The following is a 24,511-nucleotide window of genomic DNA, read 5'->3' as shown; positions in this document are numbered from 1 at the left end:
TTGAAATGAGTCTCTTTTACTTTAGAAGATATGGGCCATTTGACAAGCCATTGTGGTTTTAGAATTTGTATTAGGACGTTTCTTGAAAGAATAGTGTAGCCTACATTTTTCGCGTTTAAAATAGAAAGATTTGCTTTTTCTCGGTATCTTGCGCCTTACACCTTGCTACATGTGTTGAGATTGGCGCGACAGCGGCGTTGCTGGTCTCATAACCGGCCAGCTGGGCTGACCTGCTCTCTCACACGGGCTAAATTTATCGGGCCTGCGAGCCATACAAGGTCGCGACTGTACGCTGCAATCTGCCGACTGGCAGCATTATTTTTGTCCGGTGTGGTTCCGTCCTGCCTGCGGCTCCTGTGCCCGCTGCTGCGCCCGGATTTTGGACTTCATCTGTTTCTGGCCCCTTTTTCTGCAGTAACTGAAATTTGGTAAGAAACTATTTTTCTCAGCTGCTAAGCCTGGATAACCAGCCTATATTTTGCACAAACAAAGGAAGTCGTTGCCTACGTTTGTGTCGTAAAATGCTTTTTTCCAGGGCTGTTTTCTGAAGATTCTCATATGTAGTCTAATTGAAGACGCTTGTTGTCTTTTACCTATAATCCAGTCATAGTTACATTAAATGTGCTGCAACTTAATTTAGGCCTTGACTTTATTGACTTGAATTTAGGCCTTAACTCCATTCACTCAGAGTGCTAAATACTAATATGTAACCAACATTTCCAGATACTGTGTAAAGCCAATTGAACCAAGTTAAAAGTGTGGGCGCATGTATTCTTGTCCAAAGACTCTTATGGGTGTGGGGTGGTGGTCAGAGAGGATGAAGCCCTAATTCCTCCACACGGGGAGGCAGCCTTCTTATACTGCTCATGTTTTTGGACCAGATGAATATTACAGTTTTCTGAAATAATGAAATAGGAATTTTTCGGTAACAGTCAGTTTCAGTTATCAAGTAGTAGCTAGATTGTTTTTAACATGTGTTTTATGTTTATAATTAAAATTATATATGATAAAATACCAGCGATCCTTTTGCTACATGACCTTTATATCCTTGCTTTTCTTCTTGATTTAATGGCAGTTATACTTGAAGCCACAAATTGAGAGGGAAAGGGGCCCATAGGTCTGAAAACAAGCGCACAGACACGATCCACTCAGGATGTCGGGATCCATCCCAGTGCGTCAAGAGCTGCGGGAGCAGCGGGAACAGCGGGACCTTGAGACGCGCTTCGAGAGCAGCTATCATCAAGGCTCACTGTCATCTGTTAGCCACAAATCTTACGCTGCTCACGTGAGCAGCAAGGGGTAAGAAGACACGCCCACTTCATCACTTAATTCAAGCACTTCCCTGGTGTAAGGGTGTTGTATAAGGGTGTTGTGTAAGGGTCCTGAGTAAGGGTGTTGTGTAAGGGTGTTGTGTAAGGGTCCTGAGTAAGGGTGTTGTGTAAGGGTGCTGTGTAAGGGTCCCGAGTAAGGGTGTTGTGTAAGGGTCCTGAGTATGGCTGTTGTGTAAGGGTCCTGTGTAAGGGCGTTGTGTAAGGGTCCTGTAAGGGCATTGTTTAAGGGTGTTGTGTAAGGCTGTTGTTTAAGGGTGTTGTTTAAGGGTCTTGTGTAAGGGTCCTGTAAGGGCGTTGTGTAAGGGTCCTGTAAGGGCGTTGTGTAAGGGTCCTGTAAGGGCATTGTTTAAGGGTGTTGTGTAAGGGTCTTGTTTAGGGGTCTTGTGTACGGGTCTTGTTTAAGGGTCTTGTGTACGGGTCTTGTTTAAGGGTCTTGTGTATGGGTCCTGTAAGGGCGTTGTGTAAGGGTTCTGTAAGGGCATTGTTTAAGGGTCTTGTGTAAGGGTCTTGTGTAAGGGTCTTGTTTAAGGGTCTTGTGTACGGGTCTTGTTTAAGGGTCTTGTGTATGGGTCCTGTGTAAGGGCGTTGTGTAAGGGTCCTGTAAGGGCATTGTTTAAGGGCGTTGTGTAAGGGTCCTGTAAGGGCGTTGTGTAAGGGTCCTGTAAGGGCATTGTTTAAGGGTCTTGTGTAAGGGTCTTGTTTAAGGGTCTTGTGTAAGGGTCTTGTTTAAGGGTCTTGTGTACGGGTCCTGTGTAAGGGCGTTGTGTAAGGGTCCTGTAAGGGCGTTGTGTAAGGGTCCTGTAAGGGTGTTGTGTAAGGGTCCTGTAAGGGCATTGTTTAAGGGCGTTGTGTAAGGGTCCTGTAAGCGCATTGTTTAAGGGTCTTGTGTAAGGGTCTTGTTTAAGGGCGTTGTGTAAGGGTCCTGTAAGGGCGTTGTGTAAGGGTCCTGTAAGGGCATTGTTTAAGGGCGTTGTGTAAGGGTCCTGTAAGGGCATTGTTTAAGGGTCTTGTGTAAGGGTCCTGTAAGGGCATTGTGTAAGGGTCCTGTAAGGGCGTTGTTTAAGGGTGTTGTGTAAGGGTCTTGTGTACGGGTCCTGTGTAAGGGCGTTGTGTAAGGGTCCTGTAAGGGTCCTGTAAGGGCGTTGTGTAAGGGTCCTGTAAGGGCATTGTTTAAGGGTCCTGTAAGGGCATTGTTTAAGGGTGTTGTGTAAGGGTTCTGTAAGGGCATTGTTTAAGGGTCCTGTAAGGGCATTGTTTAAGGGTGTTGTGTAAGGGTCCTGTAAGGGCATTGTTTAAGGGTCTTGTTTAAGGGTTTTGTGTACGGGTCCTGTGTAAGGGCGTTGTGTAAGGGTCCTGTAAGGGTCCTGTAAGGGTCTTGTTTAAGGGTCCTGCTGACTCAGCTCAGAAAGGAATCAGCAAGGTCTCTTTGAAGCAGCACTTCCTAATCCAGACTTCAAGGATTCGGACAGCACACCTTTTTATTTTTGCTCTGTCACAACTTGCTGGCACAGCTGTCCTGCATGTTTAGTGTTCTTGTTGACTTGGTTCATGTATGTTGGGAACTGAGATAAAGAGGACACTGCCATAATGATTTATGGATTTCTGGTTTTGCCAGTTAGTATTCCGCATGTCTGAATCAGTTTGTTCCAAACACTCATCTTCTTATCCAGACACTTAACCAGGCCCATTTGCCATGTTGTTGAGTCATTACTAGTACAACATTTTACCCTCAACATATCCAGCTTTGAGGAGACACAAATGTCGTGGTGATTATGTGTCTTGTCCCTGCTTTGCTTCCATGTGATGTTAGAATAATTTTTCTTTGTCCTCTATGCAGTTTTAGAGATTTTGTGTTTTGATGCACTTTTTTCATCCAGACCCATTTATTTTTATGCAGTTACTGCTGCATTGTTACATTTCTTTGGTCTTTTTAGGATAAAACAATACCTAAATTGCTGACTGTGAACACAGTCAGCACTGATAAACCTCTCTAATGTAGGAAAATATAAAAAGTGCTAATATACAGTCTCCAGCCTGTGAGAGTAATCATCACCATTTATATGTGCCATGATGCTGGTGTCAGCAGGGCAGGTGAGACAGTATGGCACAGTGCGCTGAGGTCAGATTGCTTTTGTTCCAGAGGTGACACCTTGCCTGCCTGCAGACCACTACTCTCCCAGCCCCTGTGGGGGGAGGGGGAATTTGAGACTCTCTGCTATAATATGCCATGGTTATTAATGGGTTCAAAGGCTATTTGTGGCCACTGGGACACAGAATCATAGAGATCAAGAGGACTGTAACTGTACTGGAGACTGTGTAGTGCCCTGTCTGAATCGGTTCTCTAGGAAGGTGTAGTACTGGGGAGAATATTAAGAACAGGTCTGAAGTCATGAGTCCCAGATGTCACTCTTCCTTTAATACATATTCTGTTATTTGTTCAGTCTCCTTTACAGGTAATGCAGTTTTATCTTCTGTTTAATCTTAATTTATGTAAATTTTCCCTATAAACCACTTTTATTGTGGTTTTATTGTAAGCCAGTTTAACAAATGCGGTATGCATTGCTGTGATCCTGCTCAAAAAGAATGTTGAGGTTGAAAGTCACAGTAGTCCACAGATAAGATTTATCAACACAAGAGATAAGCCATGAATCCCCCCAGACAGCAGAGCTTTGTGGACCGCATTGCCAAACTTATCAGCAGACCTAACAGTAGGAAGCCTGTTATAATGCTGGCAGCTGGAGACATGGGTTATTGGCATGTCTCCGGGTTTATCTCGTCCTAGGGTCCAATTCAGAGGCCCATTTGTAGCTCATTTGCAGTTTCGGCAGACTAAACAAAGCTCACTTCTCAACATGAAGAGTACCAGTACCTTGTGTATCTCTGTGGGCTTAAAAATACAATTTTATATCCTGGGAGAAAAAATGTGTAGAAAATGTGTCATGGGGAGAGCTTGGTTTGAGTCAAACTACACAAACAAAGGGAAGCTTTTTTTTTTACTGTTTTGATATCAAAACATTTGGTAGTGCTTCATGGCTACAGATGTCAGAAACTGGCTGCTAACTCAAAATATCTTTAAGTGCTTACATTAGTAACCCCATTAAGATGATGTATGAGGTTGAATGTGAGTGTCTTGAATGCGAATGAGCTATGTATTCATTATAGTGTTTTTAAAATAAATTAAAAGCTTGCTCATGGAAACAGGAATCATCGAAGCATTTAGCTTTTTCAGTGCAAGTTTTAGTTTTAAATACTGTTTGGTGATTTTTCTTTGGAGGCTTTGTAACTACTACTAAAATAGCAAGTAATAGCATTTTATGCCCCAGCTAACATAAATCATTGTTGAGTGACACACTGGAGCCTTTCTGAGTGTGTCACGACTGCAGGAACAGTGCTGGGTCTACCACACCGGGTGTTCCATGTAAACAGGAAACTTCCTTTCCTTTTGATTTTAGGTTAATGCTTTTCTTTCTTTTTCCATTATTCTTTATGAGTTCAAACCACCAAATCAGTGAATTTTAGATGCTCGATCAGACTGATGGTCTTGGGTGTTGATGGCTCTTTCTTCTGCAGGGTGAAAACTTTGAAGAAGGAGAAAGTGAAGAAGATCAGTACCATCTCCAAGAAAGACAAGCGGGCCTACATGGCTGTAGGCCAGGAGGAGGAGGAGGTCATCGGATACGTGGTGCCCGTCTTCAGGAGCAGGTGACTTCAGCTCCACTGCATATAACACACGTAACATACTGTCTGGAATGTATGGAATTCATTAAAATATCATTAATAGGCACATTTATATATAAAGATCATACACGTGACTTTTTCGCTTTCTTTTAAAAATGAATTCCAATGACTGAGAAAAGATTTGCCTTCATATCACCCAGACCTAAGAGATTCAGTCTCTCTGCTCAGTCATTTAGCCACACAGGATCTGATGGAGAGCCAGGAGGAGGTGAAGGAGGAGGGCCTGGGCTACGTGGTCATGAAGAACCTCTTCTCCAGAGAGACGGACTACAAGATCAAAGTGGAGAAGAAAAGCCGCAGTACAATCATGAGGGAGTCGGCTGAGCGCATGGCCCTGGGGAAGAAGGTCACCGCTCTGTCACTCTGACTCTGCTCGTCTTGTCTAGCTCAATATCAAAACCAAATAGCTTATCGCTGTTTAACAGTTCCCACTTGTGTCCAGAAGAACCGGTAGTCATTTCATTAACTATGGGAAGCTTTGGCACCGTTTATGTAGAGTAGATTCAGGTGTGGTGATCCCTCACTCATGTCCCACCTGCTACAGATGCACGAGAACCTTGAGTTCCAGAAGAAGATGAACCCGGATAGCCTGACCCACCCTCCAGAGTTTGTGGTGAAGCCGCGGGGACAGACGGTTTGGGAGGGCAAGGACGTGACACTGCACTGCACTGTGGCCGGCTGGCCCAAACCACGTGTGGCCTGGTGAGACCTCTGTTCTGTTTAACACAGAAACAACAGATTAGAACCATGCAACTCTACAAAACACACACACACACACACACACACACACACACACACACACACACACACACACACACACACACACACACACACCTTTAATTGTTTTCATGGAGCATTTGTCCATGGTAAAAGTATATTTCGGTGCCTAATTCTTTACTTATCTACTAGGTACAAAAATAACGTGCTGATAGATGCTAAGGCTCACCCAGAGAAGTACACAACAGAGAGCAATTACAACATGCACTCCCTGGAAATTAAGAAGTAAGAGAACTGAGATCTGCTGCTAAAGCTTAAAATTTATCAATGGCTGCACAACCCTTTCTTCTGTGATTCTTCAATTGTAGGCTGACTTCAATAGTACAGTATTGTGTTACGGGTATAAATGTATACACATGTATATAAATGTTGTTCTTCTGTACTCCAGGTGTGATTTCACAGACACTGCTGAGTACCGCATCTCAGCTCTTAATGTGAAGGGGGAGAAGTCTGCCTTGGCTTCACTCATCATTAAAAGTAGGTTTCTCATATCTCACATCTCAAATCATCATTAACAGTAGATTTCTCACAACTCACATCATCATTAACTGTAAGTTTCTCAGATCTCACATCATTACTAACAGGTTTCTCACATCTTCCACATCTCATTTGTATCTGCTCCTTCATCTGTGCATGTTAGAGGTATTTTTTTAATTCTTTTGTCCCTGAATCAAAGGTCAGGTGACCTTATGAAGATCAAATATGGGGGGTTAGTCATCACATGATGTACTAGTGACTATAACTGTGCTAATAGAATGTGCTGATTTTATTTTTTTATTTATTGGTTCATGTTCAAGAGACCGGTCTGAAGGAATACCATTTGCTCACAGTTCACATGCAGTATTTTCACAGACAGTATCTTCAAGGTCTCCCATATGTGCAGTGAACATGACTGAAGTTTCACTTGGTTAGTCATTCGTCCTTAATTCTCTCTGTCTGAATGTTTTATTTTGAAGGATTTAAAGATGAAGGAGTCAGCGAAAGGCCTCGTAAGTTTCTCACTTAAATAAAGAGAAGTGAATCATTTCTGTTTTCTTTCTTTGTAACAAAGTTAAGGGAACACAGAACACACATTTAAAGTAGATGTGGATCCATATGAAATAAACTCTGTACTGCACCCATAGTCTAATTCTGATCTCTCTTGTGCTCCTCAGATGCGTACAGTCCTGAACATGGCGTAACCTTCAGGACCACCATCATCGACAGGTTTGGGGTTGCCTTTGGCCGAGAGGGTGAAACCATGAGCCTGGGCTGCACTGTCATCATCTACCCCACTGTGAAACGATACCAGCCCGAGGTGGTCTGGTACAGGAATGGTGGGTAGTAAAGGGTGGGAATCGTTAAAAAAAAAAAAAAGTTTTTTTAAAGTGAAAAATAGCACCAGTAAACTAGCTGCCTCAAATTTTTTTCATGAAAGTGTCTCTAGCAACAATAGAACTGGCATTCTCTGGCATTCGGTAAAAACCAAAATTAACCCACGTTTTTGCCTTAAATGAAGACGGGACAGGTTGAATATCTCTTTCCTCCATTTGTGTCCCAGAACCTGCTACGTGAAGTCTCACGTAATTTTGTAATTACGTAACACAAGACTTCACCACGACTTAGAATTGATTTTGGGACATTTAAAATCGATTCTGAATCGTAGTAAATGAGAATCGATTTTCGATATGTGAATCAATTTTTTAGCACACCTCTGATGAGTAGAGGTTTGATTTAAGAAAACATTCTCATGTTATTCATTTACGTGCCATTATTCATGGTCAGAAACCCTGTGTGTCGTTATAACAGCGCATATGCTGTATGTCCTTTACTGACATTTAAATGTTCAGTACATCTGTGACAGTTATGGTAAAGTTTTCAGTAATAATCAGTAATCGGTCTGCTTGCTTTTGAACCAGGCGTTGCTCTGACTCCCTCCAAATGGGTCCAGATGCACTGGAGTGGTGAGCGTGCCACGCTGACCCTGGTCCACCTGAACAAAGAGGACGAGGGTCTCTACACCCTGCGTGTCAACACCAAGTCCGGCTTTGACACCCACTCTGCCTATGTGTTCGTCAGAGGTGATGCTTACACAACAGCTTAACATCAGCTAGCATTAAGTAGTTTAGTACACATAGTGCCCCCTGGAAATGTACTTTATACTAAAATGTATATGTATGTAAATGGAGAGAAAAGGAAAGAGTTGGAGCTTGTGAGAAGTGCTGGTATAAAGGTGAGACGTGCTGGTATAAAGGTGAGACGTGCTGGTATAAAGGTGAGAAGTGCTGGTATAAAGGTGAGACGTGCTGGTATAAAGGTGAGACGTGCTGGTATAAAGGTGAGACGTGCTGGTATAAAGGTGAGAAGTGCTGGTATAAAGGTGAGACGTGCTGGTATAAAGGTGAGAAGTGCTGGTATAAAGGTGAGACGTGCTGGTATAAAGGTGAGACGTGCTGGTATAAAGGTGAGAAGTGCTGGTATAAAGGTGAGACGTGCTGGTATAAAGGTGAGAAGTGCTGGTATAAAGGTGAGAAGTGCTGGTATAAAGGTGAGACGTGCTGGTATAAAGGTGAGACGTGCTGGTATAAAGGTGAGACGTGCTGGTATAAAGGTGAGAAGTGCTGGTATAAAGGTGAGACGTGCTGGTATAAAGGTGAGAAGTGCTGGTATAAAGGTGAGAAGTGCTGGTATAAAGGTGAGACGTGCTGGTATAAAGGTGAGACGTGCTGGTATAAAGGTGAGACGTGCTGGTATAAAGGTGAGACGTGCTGGTATAAAGGTGAGACGTGCTGGTATAAAGGTGAGACGTGCTGGTATAAAGGTGAGAAGTGCTGGTATAAAGGTGAGACGTGCTGGTATAAAGGTGAGACGTGCTGGTATAAAGGTGAGACATGCTGGTATAAAGGTGCCGCTACTGCGCGCTGGACGTGAGTTGTGGGAGCTCTTCTGTGTCTTTAAGCAGCAGGCAGCCCCGCCCCCCCTCATCAGGTTTCTCATCGTGAATGCTGCTTCTAAATCAAGCTGAAGCCCCCAAAGGGAAACCAGGGGCAGAGGGCAAATGCTATTTTTACATTACTGATGTTTAGGTCTGCTTTTTATTTTAGTGATAATCTCAATTTGATAGTTTGTTGTCAACTTATGAACATATGTGTGCTGTATATGAGTGCAGTATATGTGCAGAATATGGGGGTCACAATTAAACTTTTAATAATACGAAGACCTAGGGTTGTGTTACTGCCATAATTAGATGTGTCTTGTGTGTGTGTGTGTGTGTGTGTGTGTGTGTGTGTGTGTGTGTGTGTGTGTGTGTGTGTGTGTGTGTGTGTGTGTGTGTATGTGTACATGCGTGTGTACGTGTGTGTGTGTGTGTGTGTGTGTGTGTGTACGTGTGTGTGTACGTGTGTGTGTGTGTGCGTGTGCGTGTGTACGTGTGTGTGTGTGTGTGTGTGTGTGTGTGTGTACATGTGTGTGTGTGTGTACATGTGTGTGTGTGTGTGTGTACATGTGTGTGTGTGTGTGTGTGTGTGTGTGTGTGTGTGTGTGTGTGTGTGTGTGTGTGTGTGTGTGTGTCAGATGTGGACGTGGAGGTAGAGGGGGTTCCTGTTGCTCCTCTTGATGTGCGCTGTCATGATGCTAACAAGGACTACGTGGTGGTGACCTGGAAGCAGCCTGCAGTGGAGGGGAGCAGCTCCATCCTGGGATACTTCATAGACAGGTCAGAGCTCCACCACTCCACCTCACACTCCATCCTGGGATACTTCATAGACAGGTCAGAGCTCCACCACTCCACCTCACACTTCATCCTGGGATACTTCATAGACAGGTCAGAGCTCCACCACTCCACCTCACACTCCATCCTGGGATACTTCATAGACAGGTCAGAGCTCCACCACCCCACCTCACACTCCATCCTGGGATACTTCATAGACAGGTCAGAGCTCCACCACCCCACCTCACACTCCATCCTGGGATACTTCATAGACAGGTCAGAGCTCCACCACCCCACCTCACACTCCATCCTGGGATACTTCATAGACAGGTCAGAGCTCCACCACCCCACCTCACACTCCATCCTGGGATACTTCATAGACAGGTCAGAGCTCCACCACCCCACCTCACACTCCATCCTGGGATACTTCATAGACAGGTCAGAGCTCCACCACTCCACCTCACGCTCTGCATCAAACACCTGCACTTTGAAATAATAACTATATACAAAGTGAACTAAGATCAGCTTTTGTTTGCAGGTGTGAGGTTGGCACCCACCACTGGGCCCAGTGTAACGACACTCCAGTGAAGTACGCCCGCTTCCCTGTCACAGGGCTAGTGGAGGGACGTTCATACGTGTTCCGTGTGCGCGCCCTGAACAGGAGCGGGGTGAGCAACCCCTCACGCGTCTCTGACCCGGTCGTTGCCATGGACCCATCTGACCGTGCGCGTCTGAGAGGTGAGTGGGGCGGGGCAGACTCAAAATCATTATAACGTAGATTATAACAGGATGTTCGTGTACACATCCCTGTGTGTGTGTGTGTGTTAAAGCTGGTACATATGAACACGTATTGCTCTCCTTTAATAAAAGCATGTATTGATAAATGTTGTTGTCCTAATAAAGCTGGTCCTTCTGCTCCATGGACCGGTATGATCAAGTTCACTGAGGAGGATCCAACAGGTAAGAGCACAACACTCAACGCTTGGAATCTGTTTAAGTAATGAATACATATATGAAAAAGTAACAGCAAGTTGTTTCTGAGGCTGTTGTTGGGCATCATCCCTCAGTCGGTGTCGTCCCTGGACCTCCTTCTGATCTGGCGATCGCCGAGGCCACTAAGAGCTACGTGGTGCTCAGCTGGAGGCCCCCTGTGCAGAAGGGACATGAGGGACTCATGTACTTTGTGGAGAAGGTGAGCAGACACTGGACAGGACGTGATGTGTGTTTCTGCGATATCTGTGTGTTCTTCAGACAAGAGAGACGGGTTTAATTTCAGATTCTAACCCGCCTGACTCTCCTCTGGACACACTGGACCAATCAGTGATCTTAAATGGTGATGTAAGGAGAAAGAAATAAAGCTTTCAGTTCTGAGTTATGGAACTCTTTAGTGCCTGATCCAACTGATCTTTTAATCTCCTTACAAAAATAATCCTGCACTAAAAGTGATCTGTTATAACAACAAACCTCATAAGCCCAGACTTCCTTTACTGTGAAGTTTCCCTTAACACACCATGCTCCATTCTGAAACTCTGACTTTACAGTGTGCTCTGTCCCTGTTCACAGTGCATGGTCGGCACTGACACCTGGCAGAGAGTCAACCCCGGCATGCCGGTGAAGTCTCCCCGCTTCGCCCTGTTTGACCTGGCTGAGGGAAAATCCTACAGCTTCCGTGTTCGCAGCTGCAACTCTGCAGGCGTGGGCGAGCCGTCCCAGGAGACCGAGGCCACTACCATGACTGACAGACTGGGTAAGGGCTGCATGACCAGGGATCCTGCGTGTTCGGTCCTAGTATTCTTTTGAGAACGTGCTACATCACTCTGTATTTTGGCTCCACCCGCCTGCCTCCGCCCTCCCTCTGTGGCGTGCCCCGTGCCACGTCCAGACCTGCCCTCAGCTCCGGGGCCCATCGTGCCCATCAGGAACACGGCCTCCTCCGTCGTCGTGACCTGGGGGGCTTCCAAGGAGGCGTCCAGCCTGGTGCGCTACTACATCGAAGCCAGCGTGGTGGGCAGCAACGTGTGGGAGCCTTGCAACAACAAGCCGGTCAAAGGCAGCAGGTAAATGGGCTTGTGTGGGCGTGGCCCTTCCTGTGTGTGGGCGTGGCCTGCGTGCCAGACTGGAGGGGGTCTGCCGGGCGTGACTGGAGTTGGACCTCCTTTGCCCTACAGGTTTGAGTGCCACGGGCTGAACGAGGGCGATAAATACGTGTTCAGAGTGAAGGCCGTGAACGCTGCTGGATACAGCACCTCTTCTGCAGACTCTGAGGCCTGCCTCGTGAAAGCCAGCATCGGTGAGTCCCGGGATAGCCATCCAAACCCAGAACCCATTACTGCAGTCTTAATACACAGTGGAAATGGAGTGAGCTAAATGAAAAGTACTCGAAGGCCCAGAGGAATTAACATATATTCTTATGTTTTTTCTATTATTTCCATCTTTGGTCTCATTGTCAAACACAGACAGCGTTTGTAGATATCCATTCCTCCACTTTTACGATCATCTCCGAGTCGTACCCTCATCTCACTAATCATGGCACGACCTTTCCAGAAGTCTCTCAGTGAAATAACCAGTTCAGCTTGCCGAGCCCTTTGGAAGACATTCACACACCTGAACACACAGCCAAATGTTGCTGTTTTACACTGTTTTGCATGTCCCCGTGTCCCCGTGCTGCATGGACATGTCACGCCTCTGCCTGTCCTCCAATGTAATATGACCCCCACCTCCCCCCACTTCTGTGACCTTGGCTCAATGACTCATCTACCCCACACGTTCACACCTGGACAATAACCAAACCAGCTCTGCCTGCCTGGCTGAGGATAACCGTACTGATCGTGTCAGATCTGGGATGCAAACGCTCATCAGGTCAAGGCTGCCGGAGTACAGCTGGGCGTCTCTGTGTGTGCTGTGTGCCAGCGTCCATGCTGTGTTTCATGCTTGACTCCAGGGCAGGGGGGTGGCCTTGCTTTTAGCTGCCTGAAGGGGGCAGCATGCGGGAGACCCAGACCTGCCCCTGCTAGAGCACAGTGAGTAGAACTGATTATAAGGTCTGAAGTTCTCACCAAAGCATAGGAGAGGGGAGTTTAATCCAAACTGAATATATGTATTTATCTCCTAGTAAACTCTGAAATATCATGCTTGAAAGTGACACATACTTTTTTAGATTCACTTACTGATCAAGAGATGATGTAATCAATGACTCTTGACAAAGAAGGAATGATTGAATTGCATGAAATGTTTAAAGGTATATTCAGGAATCCTGGAGCAGGTTTTGTAGTGATGCCTCCTGGGACAGCGCCAGTGTTGGAGATACAGCTTGTCTGAATAAACAGATCATGCTAACCATGTTGCTTTGTTGTGTTGGACTGATAATACCTTTACAAAATGCCTTGCTTACCTTGGACAGAGTGTTAGCAATGACAGCACCATTTGTGCTTTGGCGTGCCATAGTTTCCAAAGCACATTCTCATATACCAGTAAATTTGGGGGATATAATACAGCCATATCTGAAATTGGCTTTCATATCACAAGAGGTAAAAAAAATGCAAAGACCCAAAAGTGTCTAATATTCCTTAAGGAGACTTTATGGTAGAACTTCAGGGTGTTGTTAACTCGTGTCATTTCCTGTCCAGCGGTGCCCTCCCCCCCTTCTGCGGTGACCCTGGTGGAGCGGGTCCGTGACTATATGGTGGTGACCTGGCAGGCCCCAGCTGAGACCGGGGGGGCTGACATCAGGGGATACTACCTGGACTACAGGACCGTTAAGGGCAGCATCAAGAGCAAGTGGCATGAGATCAACTTGAAGGCCGTCACTGGCACGTCCTATAAGGTTAAACACAGTCCTTCAGTCTGTGTGCTTCTCCACTGTGACGCTTAGCATACAGTATTATATCAGAGCAGGAATGATGGTCTCACTATGGGAGATCTAGTTAATATGTTTCAAATGATTTTTCCCCTGACTCTTCATCTCTCTCTTTGTGAACAGGTGGAGAACCTGAAAGAGAACAAGTTCTATGAATTCCAGGTCCGTGCAGTGAACCAGACTGGTATCAGCCAGGGATCCGTCCCCAGCGCTGCCTTTGAGTGTAAAGAGTGGACTGTTGCAGTGCCAGGTACATCAGTCTACTGGCACCACCCGGTAACATGGTACCTATGGCAGTGGCAGCCATTTAATCACCTATTTAATAATGAAGACTGTAAGCCGGTATGAGGGGTCATCTAACACACTTAACTTTAGCTAATGAACTCAGAGAATATCCCTTCATTCGGATATAATCAAGTTTCCCCCCAGGGGGAAATTACTGGTGATAAGAGTGTGGTTAAATAGGACTGAAAGACAGGACTACTCACAATTATGCACAACTTCCCCTTCATTTATCCACTTGCCCACTGACATACAGTAAAGGGGCGTGTTAAGTTCTGGTGTTAAGTTCTGGTGTGGCATGTGGGTGATGTAGGGCCTCCCCATTCATACAGTAAAGGAGCGTGTTAAGTTCTGGTGTTAAGTTCTGGTGTGGTGTGTAGGTGATGTAGGGCCTCCCCATTCATACAGTAAAGGAGCGTGTTAAGTTCTGGTGTTAAGTTCTGGTGTGGCGTGTGGGTGATGTAGGACCTCCCCATTCATACAGTAAAGGAGCGTGTTAAGTTCTGGTGTTAAGTTCTGGTGTGGTGTGTGGGTGATGTAGGGCCTCCCCATTCATACAGTAAAGGAGCGTGTTAAGTTCTGGTGTTAAGTTCTGGTGTTAAGTTCTGGTGTGGTGTGTGGGTGATGTAGGGCCTCCCCATGGGCTGCGTGTGCTGGAGGTGCGGAAGGACTCCATGGTCCTGCTGTGGGAGCCGCCCACGTTCAACGGGTGCAGTGCCGTCACCGGATACTACGTGGACATCAGAGAGGAGAAGGGCAGGTGGAGGGGTGTCCAGGAGAGGTCCACCAAGGAAACCTTCATGAAGGCAAGGAACAAGTCCTGTGATCTCTGACCAGCAGGAGTTAACTAGTAGGAGTTTGGTGAAAACGGTTACATGTAGAGAAGTGTCAATAATGTTATTATCTCTGGACCTCAGATAACTGGGCTGAAGGAAGGCGTCTCCTACCTGCTGCGTGTGCACGCTAAGAATATAGTTGGTGTTGGTGGACCCTCCAAAACATCAGGCCCTGTTATTGCTCAGACCCGTCCAGGTAAGTGTAGCGAGACTCACTCAACCTTTCTCAGACGCTCTTCACCTTTTTCAGTTGTTTTAACATTCATTGTATTTCGAATGCTGTTACCATGGTCTGTCCACAGGAACTAATGAGATTGTGGTTGATGTTGATGACGACGGCGTGATTTCTCTGATCTTCGAGTGCTCTCAGATGGCTGAAGGTTCTCAGTTTTTGTGGTCCAAGGACTACAAGGCCCTGACCGATTCCTCTCGCCTCACTGTTCAGACAGTTGGCGGCAAGTGAGTTTCCCTCTTAGACTGATTGCCATATCCTTCCTTTCATGTACCAGAATCTAGAGTTGCTGTTCACAGGAGAAGAGTTTGCGAACACTGCAATGGGTGTTTTGTTTGAGCTCTTGGACGGGTTTTACAGTGGCGTGTGGGTGCTGGTGTGAAGAGGGCAGCTGGCTTGCCATTGGCCAGTCGAGCTGTGAGCCAAGCTTCACCCTGCCAGATGTGCTGTGAAAGCACAAACAGGAGGGGAGTGGGAAATAAAACCGGAAGAATGTCAGCGAACTGAAGAGAAACTGAACTTACATTTGAAAAGACCTCAGGATTGTCCAGTTAGAACTACGGCTCAGCCTGCGTTTGCTTGTCACATTCATCCTGGTTTTGTTGACCTGTCTTCAGATCAAGAGCGATCTTCAATGAACCCTCGCTGGAGGATCTGGGCACGTACTCTTGTTTTGTTACTAACACCGATGGAGTCTCTGCCAGCTACACTCTGACGGAGGAGGGTGAGTCAGATCGACTCTCTAGCTGATTCCAGTCATATGCCATCACTGGCTTGATTTGTCTGAGGTGACTCCCATGTCTTAAGAGCAGAGGACTCTTAATCCTTCCCAGAAAGTCTTCTCTCAGGCAGTTGAGTCTGACATGTCTCATTTTACTTTGCCTAGGGCAAGGACACACATACCACACACATTCAATTTTCATACTAGGAAATTAAAGAGCTATTTATTCACTTCAGTATATGAATGAGATCTGTGGTTTTCTACAGGTCTGAAGCGCTTATTGGAAATCAGCCATGAACATCAGTACCCCAGTAAGTACCCCACCCCACACAACCAGATATACAACATCAGTACCCCAGTAAGTACCCCACCCCACACAACCAGATATACAACATCAGTACCCCAGTAAGTACCCCACCCCACACAACCAGATATACAACATCAGTACCCCAGTAAGTACCCCACCCCACACAACCAGATATACAACATCAGTACCCCAGTAAGTACCCCACCCCACACAACCAGATATACAACATCAGTACCCCAGTAAGTACCCCACCCCACACAACCAGATATACAACATCAGTACCCCAGTAAATACCCCACCCCACACAACCAGATATACAACATCAGTACCCCAGTAAGTACCCCACCCCACACAACCAGATATACAACATCAGTACCCCAGTAAGTACCCCACCCCACACAACCAGATATACAACATCAGTACCCCAGTAAGTACCCTACCCCACACAACCAGATATACAACATGAGAAGTAGCCTTGAGCTCATCACTTGTCCACTAGAATACGATAATTGAACCTTCCTTGTTTAAAGCAGCTAACTGACTCATTGCTTCACAGTTATTCCTTTCAAGTCTGAAATGGCTGTTGAGCTCCAGGAGAAAGGACGTGTGCGCTTCTGGGCTCAGGTTGCCAAGTTTACTTCTAATTGCCAAGTGAATTATGTCTTCAATGACAACATCATTACTCAAGGAAAGGTAGAGCAACACAATACATTTTCTTTTCACTGGGATATTGTTCATATTTCTTCTGTCTTATCATATGCATAAACACAGTTATGCTTCCAATTTAGAAATACACAATGAATTTTGACAAGTCTACTGGCATTATTGAGATGTTCATGGACTCCCTGGAAGTTACTGATGAAGGAACCTTCACATTTAACCTGGTTGATGGCAAAGGGACTGGTCGGACCAGCCTTGTGCTCATTGGAGAAGGTAAAAGAAAAGCTGTGCTCTTCACTTTCACTGGAACCTGCAGACTAAAGTCACTTTGTGCTGTAATTGCTGTACACTTATTTGTCCTCCAGGTGGCAGTAATAGCTCATGAGAAGTTAAGCAGCTTGGACAGCATTTCCTTGCTTGCATATATATTATTATATATATATATATATATTTCCTTGCTTTTATATGTATATATAAAATGTGTGTTTGTGTGTGTGTGTGTGTGTGTGTGTGTGTGTGTGTGTATGTGGGTTATTTATATATATATATACAATATAATTTTTTTTTAAATATGCATTTATTTTCTCCCTCAGAATTTGCAGAGATTCAGAAGAAGTCTGAGTTTGAAAGAGCTGAGTGGGTTAGGAGACAAGGTATGTGATTGATGTCATTTCTTTTTTTCATTATTTTCATTAAATACATTCAATATGTTCTCACACTTTTGTTCACAGGTCCTCACTTTGTGGAGTACCTCAGTTTTGAGGTCACCCCAGAATGTAATGTGTATCTGAAATGCAAGGTAAGGCCAGGCTCAGAACAAAAACAGAAGATTATCTTCACTTTCCCGAGACAAACTAACTGATATTACATCTTCCTCTCGACTCCTCTTCCTCTCGACTCCTCTTCCTCTCAACTCCTTCATGTTTCTTCTTGCTCTCTTCTACAGGTAGGGAACATGAAAGCCGACACAGAGATCTCCTGGTTTAAGGATGGAATTGAGATTGCAGAGGATGATGAAGATGCTCAGAAGATTGGCATCACTGCTGGAGTTCTGTCCTTCAACATTGGGAAGGTGGGAAGCTCCTGGGGCCAGGGAACCTTTGGGGTGGGAAGGCCAACCCCACACACCTGTAGTCCAACCCCACACACCTGTAGTCCAACCCCACACACCTGTAGTCCACCCCACACACCTGTAGTCCAACCCCACACACCTGTAGTCCAACCCCACACACCTGTAGTCCACCCCACACACCTGTAGTCCAACCCCACACACATGTAGGCCAACCCCACACACCTGTAGTCCACCCCCACACACCTGTAGTCCACCCCATACACCTGTAGGCCAACCCCACACACCTGTAGTCCAACCCCACACACCTGTAGTCCAACCCCACACACATGTAGGCCAACCCCACACACCTGTAGTCCACCCCCACACACCTGTAGTCCACCCCATACACCTGTAGGCCAACCCCACACACCTGTAGTCCAACCCCACACACCTGTAGTCCACCCCACACACCTGTAGTCCACCCCATACACCTGTAATCCAACCCCACACACCTGTAGTCCACCCCCACACACCTGTAGTCCAACCCCACACACCTGTAGTCCAACCCCACACTCCTGTAGTCCACCCCACACACCTGTAGTCCAACCCCACACACCTGTAGTCCACCCCACACACCTGTAGTCCACCCCATACACCTGTAGTCCACCCCATACACCTGTAGTCCAACCCCACACACCTGTAGTCCACCCCATACACCTGTAGTCCACCCCACACACCTGTAGTCCACCCCACACACCTGTAGTCCACCCCATACACCTGTAGTCCACCCCACACACCTGTAGTCCACCCCCACACACCTGTAGTCCACCCCACACACCTGTAGTCCACCCCATACACCTGTAGTCCACCCCCACACACCTGTAGTCCACCCCACACACCTGTAGTCCAACCCCACACACCTGTAGTCCACCCCACACACCTGTAGTCCACCCCACACACCTGTAGTCCAACCCCACACACCTGTAGTCCAACCCCACACACCTGTAGTCCACCCCACACACCTGTAGTCCAACCCCACACACCTGTAGTCCACCCCACACACCTGTAGTCCAACCCCACACACCTGTAGTCCAACCTCACACACCTGTAGTCCAACCCCACACACCTGTAGTCCACCCCACACACCTGTAGTCCACCCCACACACCTGTAGTCCAACCCCACACACCTGTAGTCCACCCCACACACCTGTAGTCCACCCCCACACACCTGTAGTCCACCCCACACACCTGTAGTCCAACCCCACACACCTGTAGTCCACCCCACACACCTGTAGTCCAACCCCACACACCTGTAGTCCAACCTCACACACCTGTAGTCCAACCCCACACACCTGTAGTCCAACCCCACACACCTGTAGTCCACCCCACACACCTGTAGTCCACCCCACACACCTGTAGTCCAACCCCACACACCTGTAGTCCACCCCACACACCTGTAGTCCACCCCACACACCTGTAGTCCACCCCCACACACCTGTAGTCCACCCCACACACCTGTAGTCCAACCCCACACACCTGTAGTCCACCCCACACACCTGTAGTCCAACCCCACACACCTGTAGTCCAACCTCACACACCTGTAGTCCAACCCCACACACCTGTAGTCCAACCCCACACACCTGTAGTCCACCCCACACACCTGTAGTCCACCCCACACACCTGTAGTCCAACCCCACACACCTGTAGTCCACCCCACACACCTGTAGTCCAACCCCACACACCTGTAGTCCACCCCACACACCTGTAGTCCACCCCACACACCTGTAGTCCACCCCACACACCTGTAGTCCAACCCCACACACCTGTAGTCCACCCCACACACCTGTGCTCTGTATCCGTGGCTGTTCTGTCTCTACTCCACAGACTCTTCCCTCTCTTGGCCTGGAAATAATGAGATGTTGACTTATGTGGCCAAATGCAGTTTTCTAGCTAATATAAATGCATAGAAAACATGTGTATCCTTTAACAAAAGTGCTTAGTTTATGTATTTATGTCCACATATCGTAAACACATGGTTTGGCCTGGAGCTATATGTGGACCTTGCTTAATGAAACTGATGGCAAAAGTATTTATAAATGATGTCCTATATCTAATAACATCATCACCAAATCTTAGTATATAGTCCTTTAGGCCTGAGTGTCCTCTAAGGTGAATTGTGGTAACCAGTAATGCAATAACGCAGAGCACTGTGGGGGCTTGGGGGGCACTGTGGGGGCTTGGGGGGCACTGTGGGGGCAGGGGGGCACTGTGGGGGCATGGGGGGCACTGTGAGGGCTTGGGGGGCACTGTGGGGGCAGGGGGGCACTGTGGGGGCATGGGGGGCACTGTGGGCATGGAGGCCACCTTGAGGGTACTGTGGGGCACTGTGGGGGCTTGGGAGGCACTGGCAGTAACTGCGCTATCTGTCTAATTTGCAGCTTGTAAATAAGAGCGACAAAGAAGTGAAAAAGCAAGCGGCTGGTGAAGAAAGCGAGAGAAAACCAAAAGTCTGGAGCTTTTATAAGTTCTCGCCGAGTCACTTTCGTTCCGTGTGTCCGTGTTACTGTTGTGTTCTCTGGCGTCTCTGTTGCCTGCAGCATCCATGGCAGGAGAAAAGCTGGTCTTTTCTCATTTTTGTGGTTGAATTCATTCAGAAGTCTTTTTAATATCTGCTCCATGCTGTGGTTATGACCAGTCTTTTACCCTCACTACCATCGCTGTTCTTCAAACAGCTTTCAAAGAAAGACGCGGGCGTGTACGAGGTGACACTGTGGGACGAGAGAGGAAAGGACAAGACCGTACTCAATCTGACGGAGGCTGGTCAGTAGCTTCTAAATACTCACCAGAGTTCTGACAGAATGTCATCTGTAGACCAAGGTTAATGAAGCACTGTGCCTAGTCCTCTAAAATGTATCGACTTCCCCTTACAGGCTATCAGGCCGTGCTGAATGAAATGTTCAGAGTTATAGGTGAGAGTCTATTCTTTTCTAACTTCCATACCTGTAAACAGATCATTAAGGCTATGTGCTATGTGCAGAACCTGAGGCTACTGTAGTCTGATGTCTCTTCCTGTATACTCAGCTAACTCTGCCACCGAGCTGAAGGTTGAGAGCACAGAACATGGAATAATCCTCTCCACATCTGTGGTGCACTACTGTGACGAGCTCCGTGTTGGCTGGCTTCACAAGTGAGGTCTTCCCCATTCTCACTCATATGTCTGTTGGTCTGTTTGGTAATGGAAACATTGCTGTTAGTGTCAGAACAGACAGAATACATTTATTTTAAAGTTCAATCACAACAACATCTGCCTGCAGACAGTGAGATTATGGTTGGACTGATCCACCATACAGTACACTGGCTTTGAACACACAGGCCATAACATTACTGCTCTCATCAATTGAAATAATATCAAAAGCTTTGAAACTTTTGATTTTTTTGGTTTTTGCTTACACAAACTTGGGAAACAAAGGGGAAGTGTAGCGTTGTAATGCGTTCGTGCCCACCATTACGACGAACACTAAGCTGATAGTAAAATACAGCACAGCACTCTGAAGGAGCATGCAGCCAGAACACGGCCCCATGAGTTCTCACACACATGCTCTTTGCAATCCTGTTTCTAATTAGAACTGCATTAGAACTGCATTAGAACAGAGAGGTGCATAAAGCATGATGTGCGATGCGGTTGTTAACTGTGCTGACTTGCAGGTCTGGTGCTGTGTAAAAGGCATGTGGTTTCTGGAGGTTTTCCTTTGTGTATTTCTCCAGCTCTGTAGTACTGTGTACCAGGCTCATTTAAAACGAAATGTTTTCATTTTTAAGTGCTCTACACTTTAGCATAGCATTCATCTATTTTTACATTGGATAACCATTGCTGGTAGGATCTGCTGTGGCCCTTGAAGTCTTGCCATGTCTCTGCTAGCTAAGTTCACTTGTTTGTGTCTGCTTAGAGATTCAAAGATCTCATACTCAGACCGAGTGCAGTGTGGAGTCACTGGAGAGAAACTGTGGCTCAAAATCAAAGAGCCCGCTGACAAGGACAAGGGCAAATACTCCATCGACATCTTTGATGGCAAAGCCAATGTGAAGAAAGTCCTTGACTTAACTGGGAAAGGTAAGGATTGAGGTGAACACTGTAATTGTCTGCTGCATAACTGTTTTTTTTTTCAAAGCTTTTAAAAATATATATCTGATATGTTAAGACTTTTAGACACGTTTTCTCTTTCTCCTCTTTTTCAAAGTTTGGGAGGATGCCTTTGCAGAGTTCCAGAGACTCAAGTAAGTGATTACATACAGCAGGCCATTTTCTCCCAATCCTGTTCATATTTTATTTTTGATTTCATAAACTTTACAAAATGATTCTGGTCAGTAACTTCCTGGAAAGTTCCACGGCAACACGGTCAGTAACTTTGTGAGCAGAAAGATGTATTCCTAAGATGTATGCCTATGGTAACATATCTCAGTGCTTGCTTCTGAAAGGCCTGGTCTGAGGCGTGTCCTGACAGTGTGGTGGCGAAGTGATTCACCTTGACAGGCTCTGATACTATTTAAAGCTCCACTAACTGTCTGCTTATCTCTTTTCCTGCCTCAGGGCGGCAGCCATTGCCGAGAGAAGTAAGTGATCGTCTCTCCTGTCACTTTTTTGCGTCCCTTCCTGAACAGCTTGTTGCAAAACCGTGGCTACTATTCTGAGCCGGCTTTCCATTTCACTAACGCAGGACATGCTGATCTCAGCATCTCTTGTCTAAATGTCATAGAAATGTCTTGGAAACACTTTTGCCCGTCAGTCTCCTTTACAGGAAACCCAGTTGTAAATAATGACAGGTAGCATGAGCAGTGAGAAGGTCTTGCAAAGGGACATGTTCTGATACCAGGTGGCTTACGTTTGAACAAACTGTTTCATCTCTCTCATAGACAGAGCCCGTGTGGTGGGAGGCCTGCCAGACGTGGTCACCATCCAGGAGGGCAAGGTAATATGTCTTATTTTGCTGAGGGCGACAGCAAGCCTCATTATCTCACCAACACCAAATGACAGATTCCTTTTGCGAGGAGAAAACTAGCCTCTCCGCGTACAATAACATCCTGTGGTATTCTGATGGCCTAGCACAATCTGCACTTCCTGGAGCTTTGCTTTGCGTTTCTCAGTCTCTCAACCTCACTGGCAACGTGTGGGGAGACCCTGTGCCTGAAGTGAGCTGGGTGAAGAATGAGAAACAGCTGGTGTCTGACGACCACTACACGCTCAAGTTTGAGCATGGCAAGTTCGCCAGCATGACCATCGCCGCCGTCACCACCACCGACTCGGGCAAGTACGCCCTGGTGGTGAAAAACAAGTACGGGACAGAGGCCGGCGAGTTCACCGTCAGCGTCTACCTCCCGGAGGACGACGCCGAGAAGAAGGAGTAGAGGAGGAGTGTGTGGGGTGGGGTGGGAAGGTCTGAATATGACCAGTCTGTGTTTCACAGCATTTTACTCCAAAGCATGTTCTGTACAGCACTATGACCACACAGAAACAGGAAAGCTTAAAGTCCCAGGGAACATGTTGTAAAATATTAAAAGTGTTTGCATGAATTACCCATTTAAAAACTGGGCCTTACAATAAAACACTGCTCAAAAACAACCAGCTTGGTCATTAGGCCTAGTTGAAGACTTACTGGAAGGGGTGTGGTGTTCTAAAGAGAACTCTTGATTGACAGCCTGTTGCCACGGGAGCACAGCCTCCTATATTACTCAGGCAGAGCTTAATAACAGCAGTGAGAAATGGAATCTTACAACATACATGTGAACATATCTACATATGAATCTACCAATGAGAAAGTGCAAAGAGTTCTGGCACTAGATAAGTTAATTTATGGTGGGGTTTAATGCTTTTAAAAGGACGGAAAAGCAAACCTGGGGGCTTACACATACATGGCTGACTTTTATGGATGGTATAAAATGTCATAGACATTACTTTCAGCCAGCCTAACTTTACCCACTTCATCTGTTTCAAAACAGGCTTGCTTACATAGGCTTTACCCAACAATAGGACTACCAATTTTATTTGAGAAGGGAAATAACTGGCAAAATGCATTAGGCCCTTTCTGGACCTTGGAACGGTGTTCATATGACCAAGACCAATATGAAGCTAATTAGAAAAAAAACACGGATTTAGATTCCCTGGGGCTTTAAAATGTTGACCAGACTGTAATAGGAAAAAAGTTCAGGGGGTAATGTAGACTGGCACAAATTCTTCATATTACATGGCTCTGTCAGTATTCCTCTCTAGAAATAGTCCAAATTTAGCATTACTTCAACAGTTTTTTCTTGATTTCCTGACAAAAGATTATGAAATTTAAAAGGTGAACATGAGTTGAATTAAAATGCTTTGAATGTTGCTTAACTTATAAAGAGAAATTCTGTAGTGCAAAATTAGTTTCTGTCTCTGTTGTTTTAATTTATTTCGGTTCATTATAGTACTGTTTCTCATTTTGATGGAGATAGTCAAAAATAGCCATTACATCTATGACCTTGAGTTTTGTTGAGAAACAGCTAAATTACAGATGTTACAAAACAGATTGTTAGATTGTCATACTTGTGTTTGGGGGGAAAGCATAAGTTACTTGTAGTGTCTTGTAGAGCTTTGACTCTAACTGGAAATAAACATGATTCAAACAGTGTAATGAGTTTCAGTCATACAGCATCTATGTAAAATGTTTTCATGGTGTACATATGATGATGTCTATACTAGTTTTAATTATTGTCTGGCCTAAAATCAGCCTGTGAACTTAACAGATTAATTCAAAAGGAAAAGCTGCTTATGACAACAGTTAATAAAGCCACAAAAATCTGTTTGCCCTGTTGAGAAACCCTGTTTGACCAGGTGTATGGGGCTTTTGTGAGCTTTTAAGAAACCCTGTTTATCCAGATGTAGGCTACAGGGCTTTGGGGGCTGTTCAGAAACTCCTGTTTAGCCAGGGGTAGTGCATCGTGGTCTGCTTCAGAGTGCTCAAAACAGTTCAGATTTTGCATTTCTATGTCAAATGTATATTTTAG

General features: G+C 45.9%; 1 protein-coding gene across 1 annotated transcript; it reads left to right on the top strand.

The window, feature by feature from the left end:
* The first annotated feature begins 267 nt into the window (after positions 1-267).
* On the top strand, positions 268-24,138 carry myom1a (myomesin 1a (skelemin)). The gene is made up of 37 exons (XM_076984740.1): positions 268-428; positions 1,076-1,299; positions 4,902-5,033; positions 5,238-5,415; positions 5,614-5,771; positions 5,979-6,071; positions 6,235-6,323; positions 6,803-6,835; positions 7,001-7,162; positions 7,745-7,906; positions 9,399-9,540; positions 10,073-10,272; positions 10,438-10,494; positions 10,602-10,726; positions 11,098-11,281; positions 11,417-11,591; positions 11,703-11,824; positions 13,161-13,357; positions 13,514-13,640; positions 14,303-14,478; positions 14,590-14,704; positions 14,811-14,967; positions 15,358-15,464; positions 15,728-15,772; positions 16,325-16,461; positions 16,557-16,701; positions 17,022-17,081; positions 17,160-17,227; positions 17,375-17,500; positions 20,212-20,299; positions 20,410-20,448; positions 20,561-20,666; positions 21,427-21,590; positions 21,718-21,754; positions 22,068-22,090; positions 22,391-22,446; positions 22,622-24,138. Exons 2-37 carry the CDS (start codon positions 1,154-1,156, stop codon positions 22,880-22,882), a joined length of 4,392 nt encoding a protein of 1,463 aa, XP_076840855.1. The 5' UTR covers positions 268-428; positions 1,076-1,153; the 3' UTR covers positions 22,883-24,138.
* Positions 24,139-24,511: the final 373 nt, after the last annotated feature.

This window comes from Brachyhypopomus gauderio, unplaced genomic scaffold, assembly GCF_052324685.1.
Source record: "Brachyhypopomus gauderio isolate BG-103 unplaced genomic scaffold, BGAUD_0.2 sc34, whole genome shotgun sequence".
NCBI lineage: Eukaryota > Metazoa > Chordata > Actinopteri > Gymnotiformes > Hypopomidae > Brachyhypopomus > Brachyhypopomus gauderio.
The sequence above is the reverse complement of the archived record's forward strand: the minus strand, read 5'-3'. Positions and strand labels throughout refer to the sequence as shown.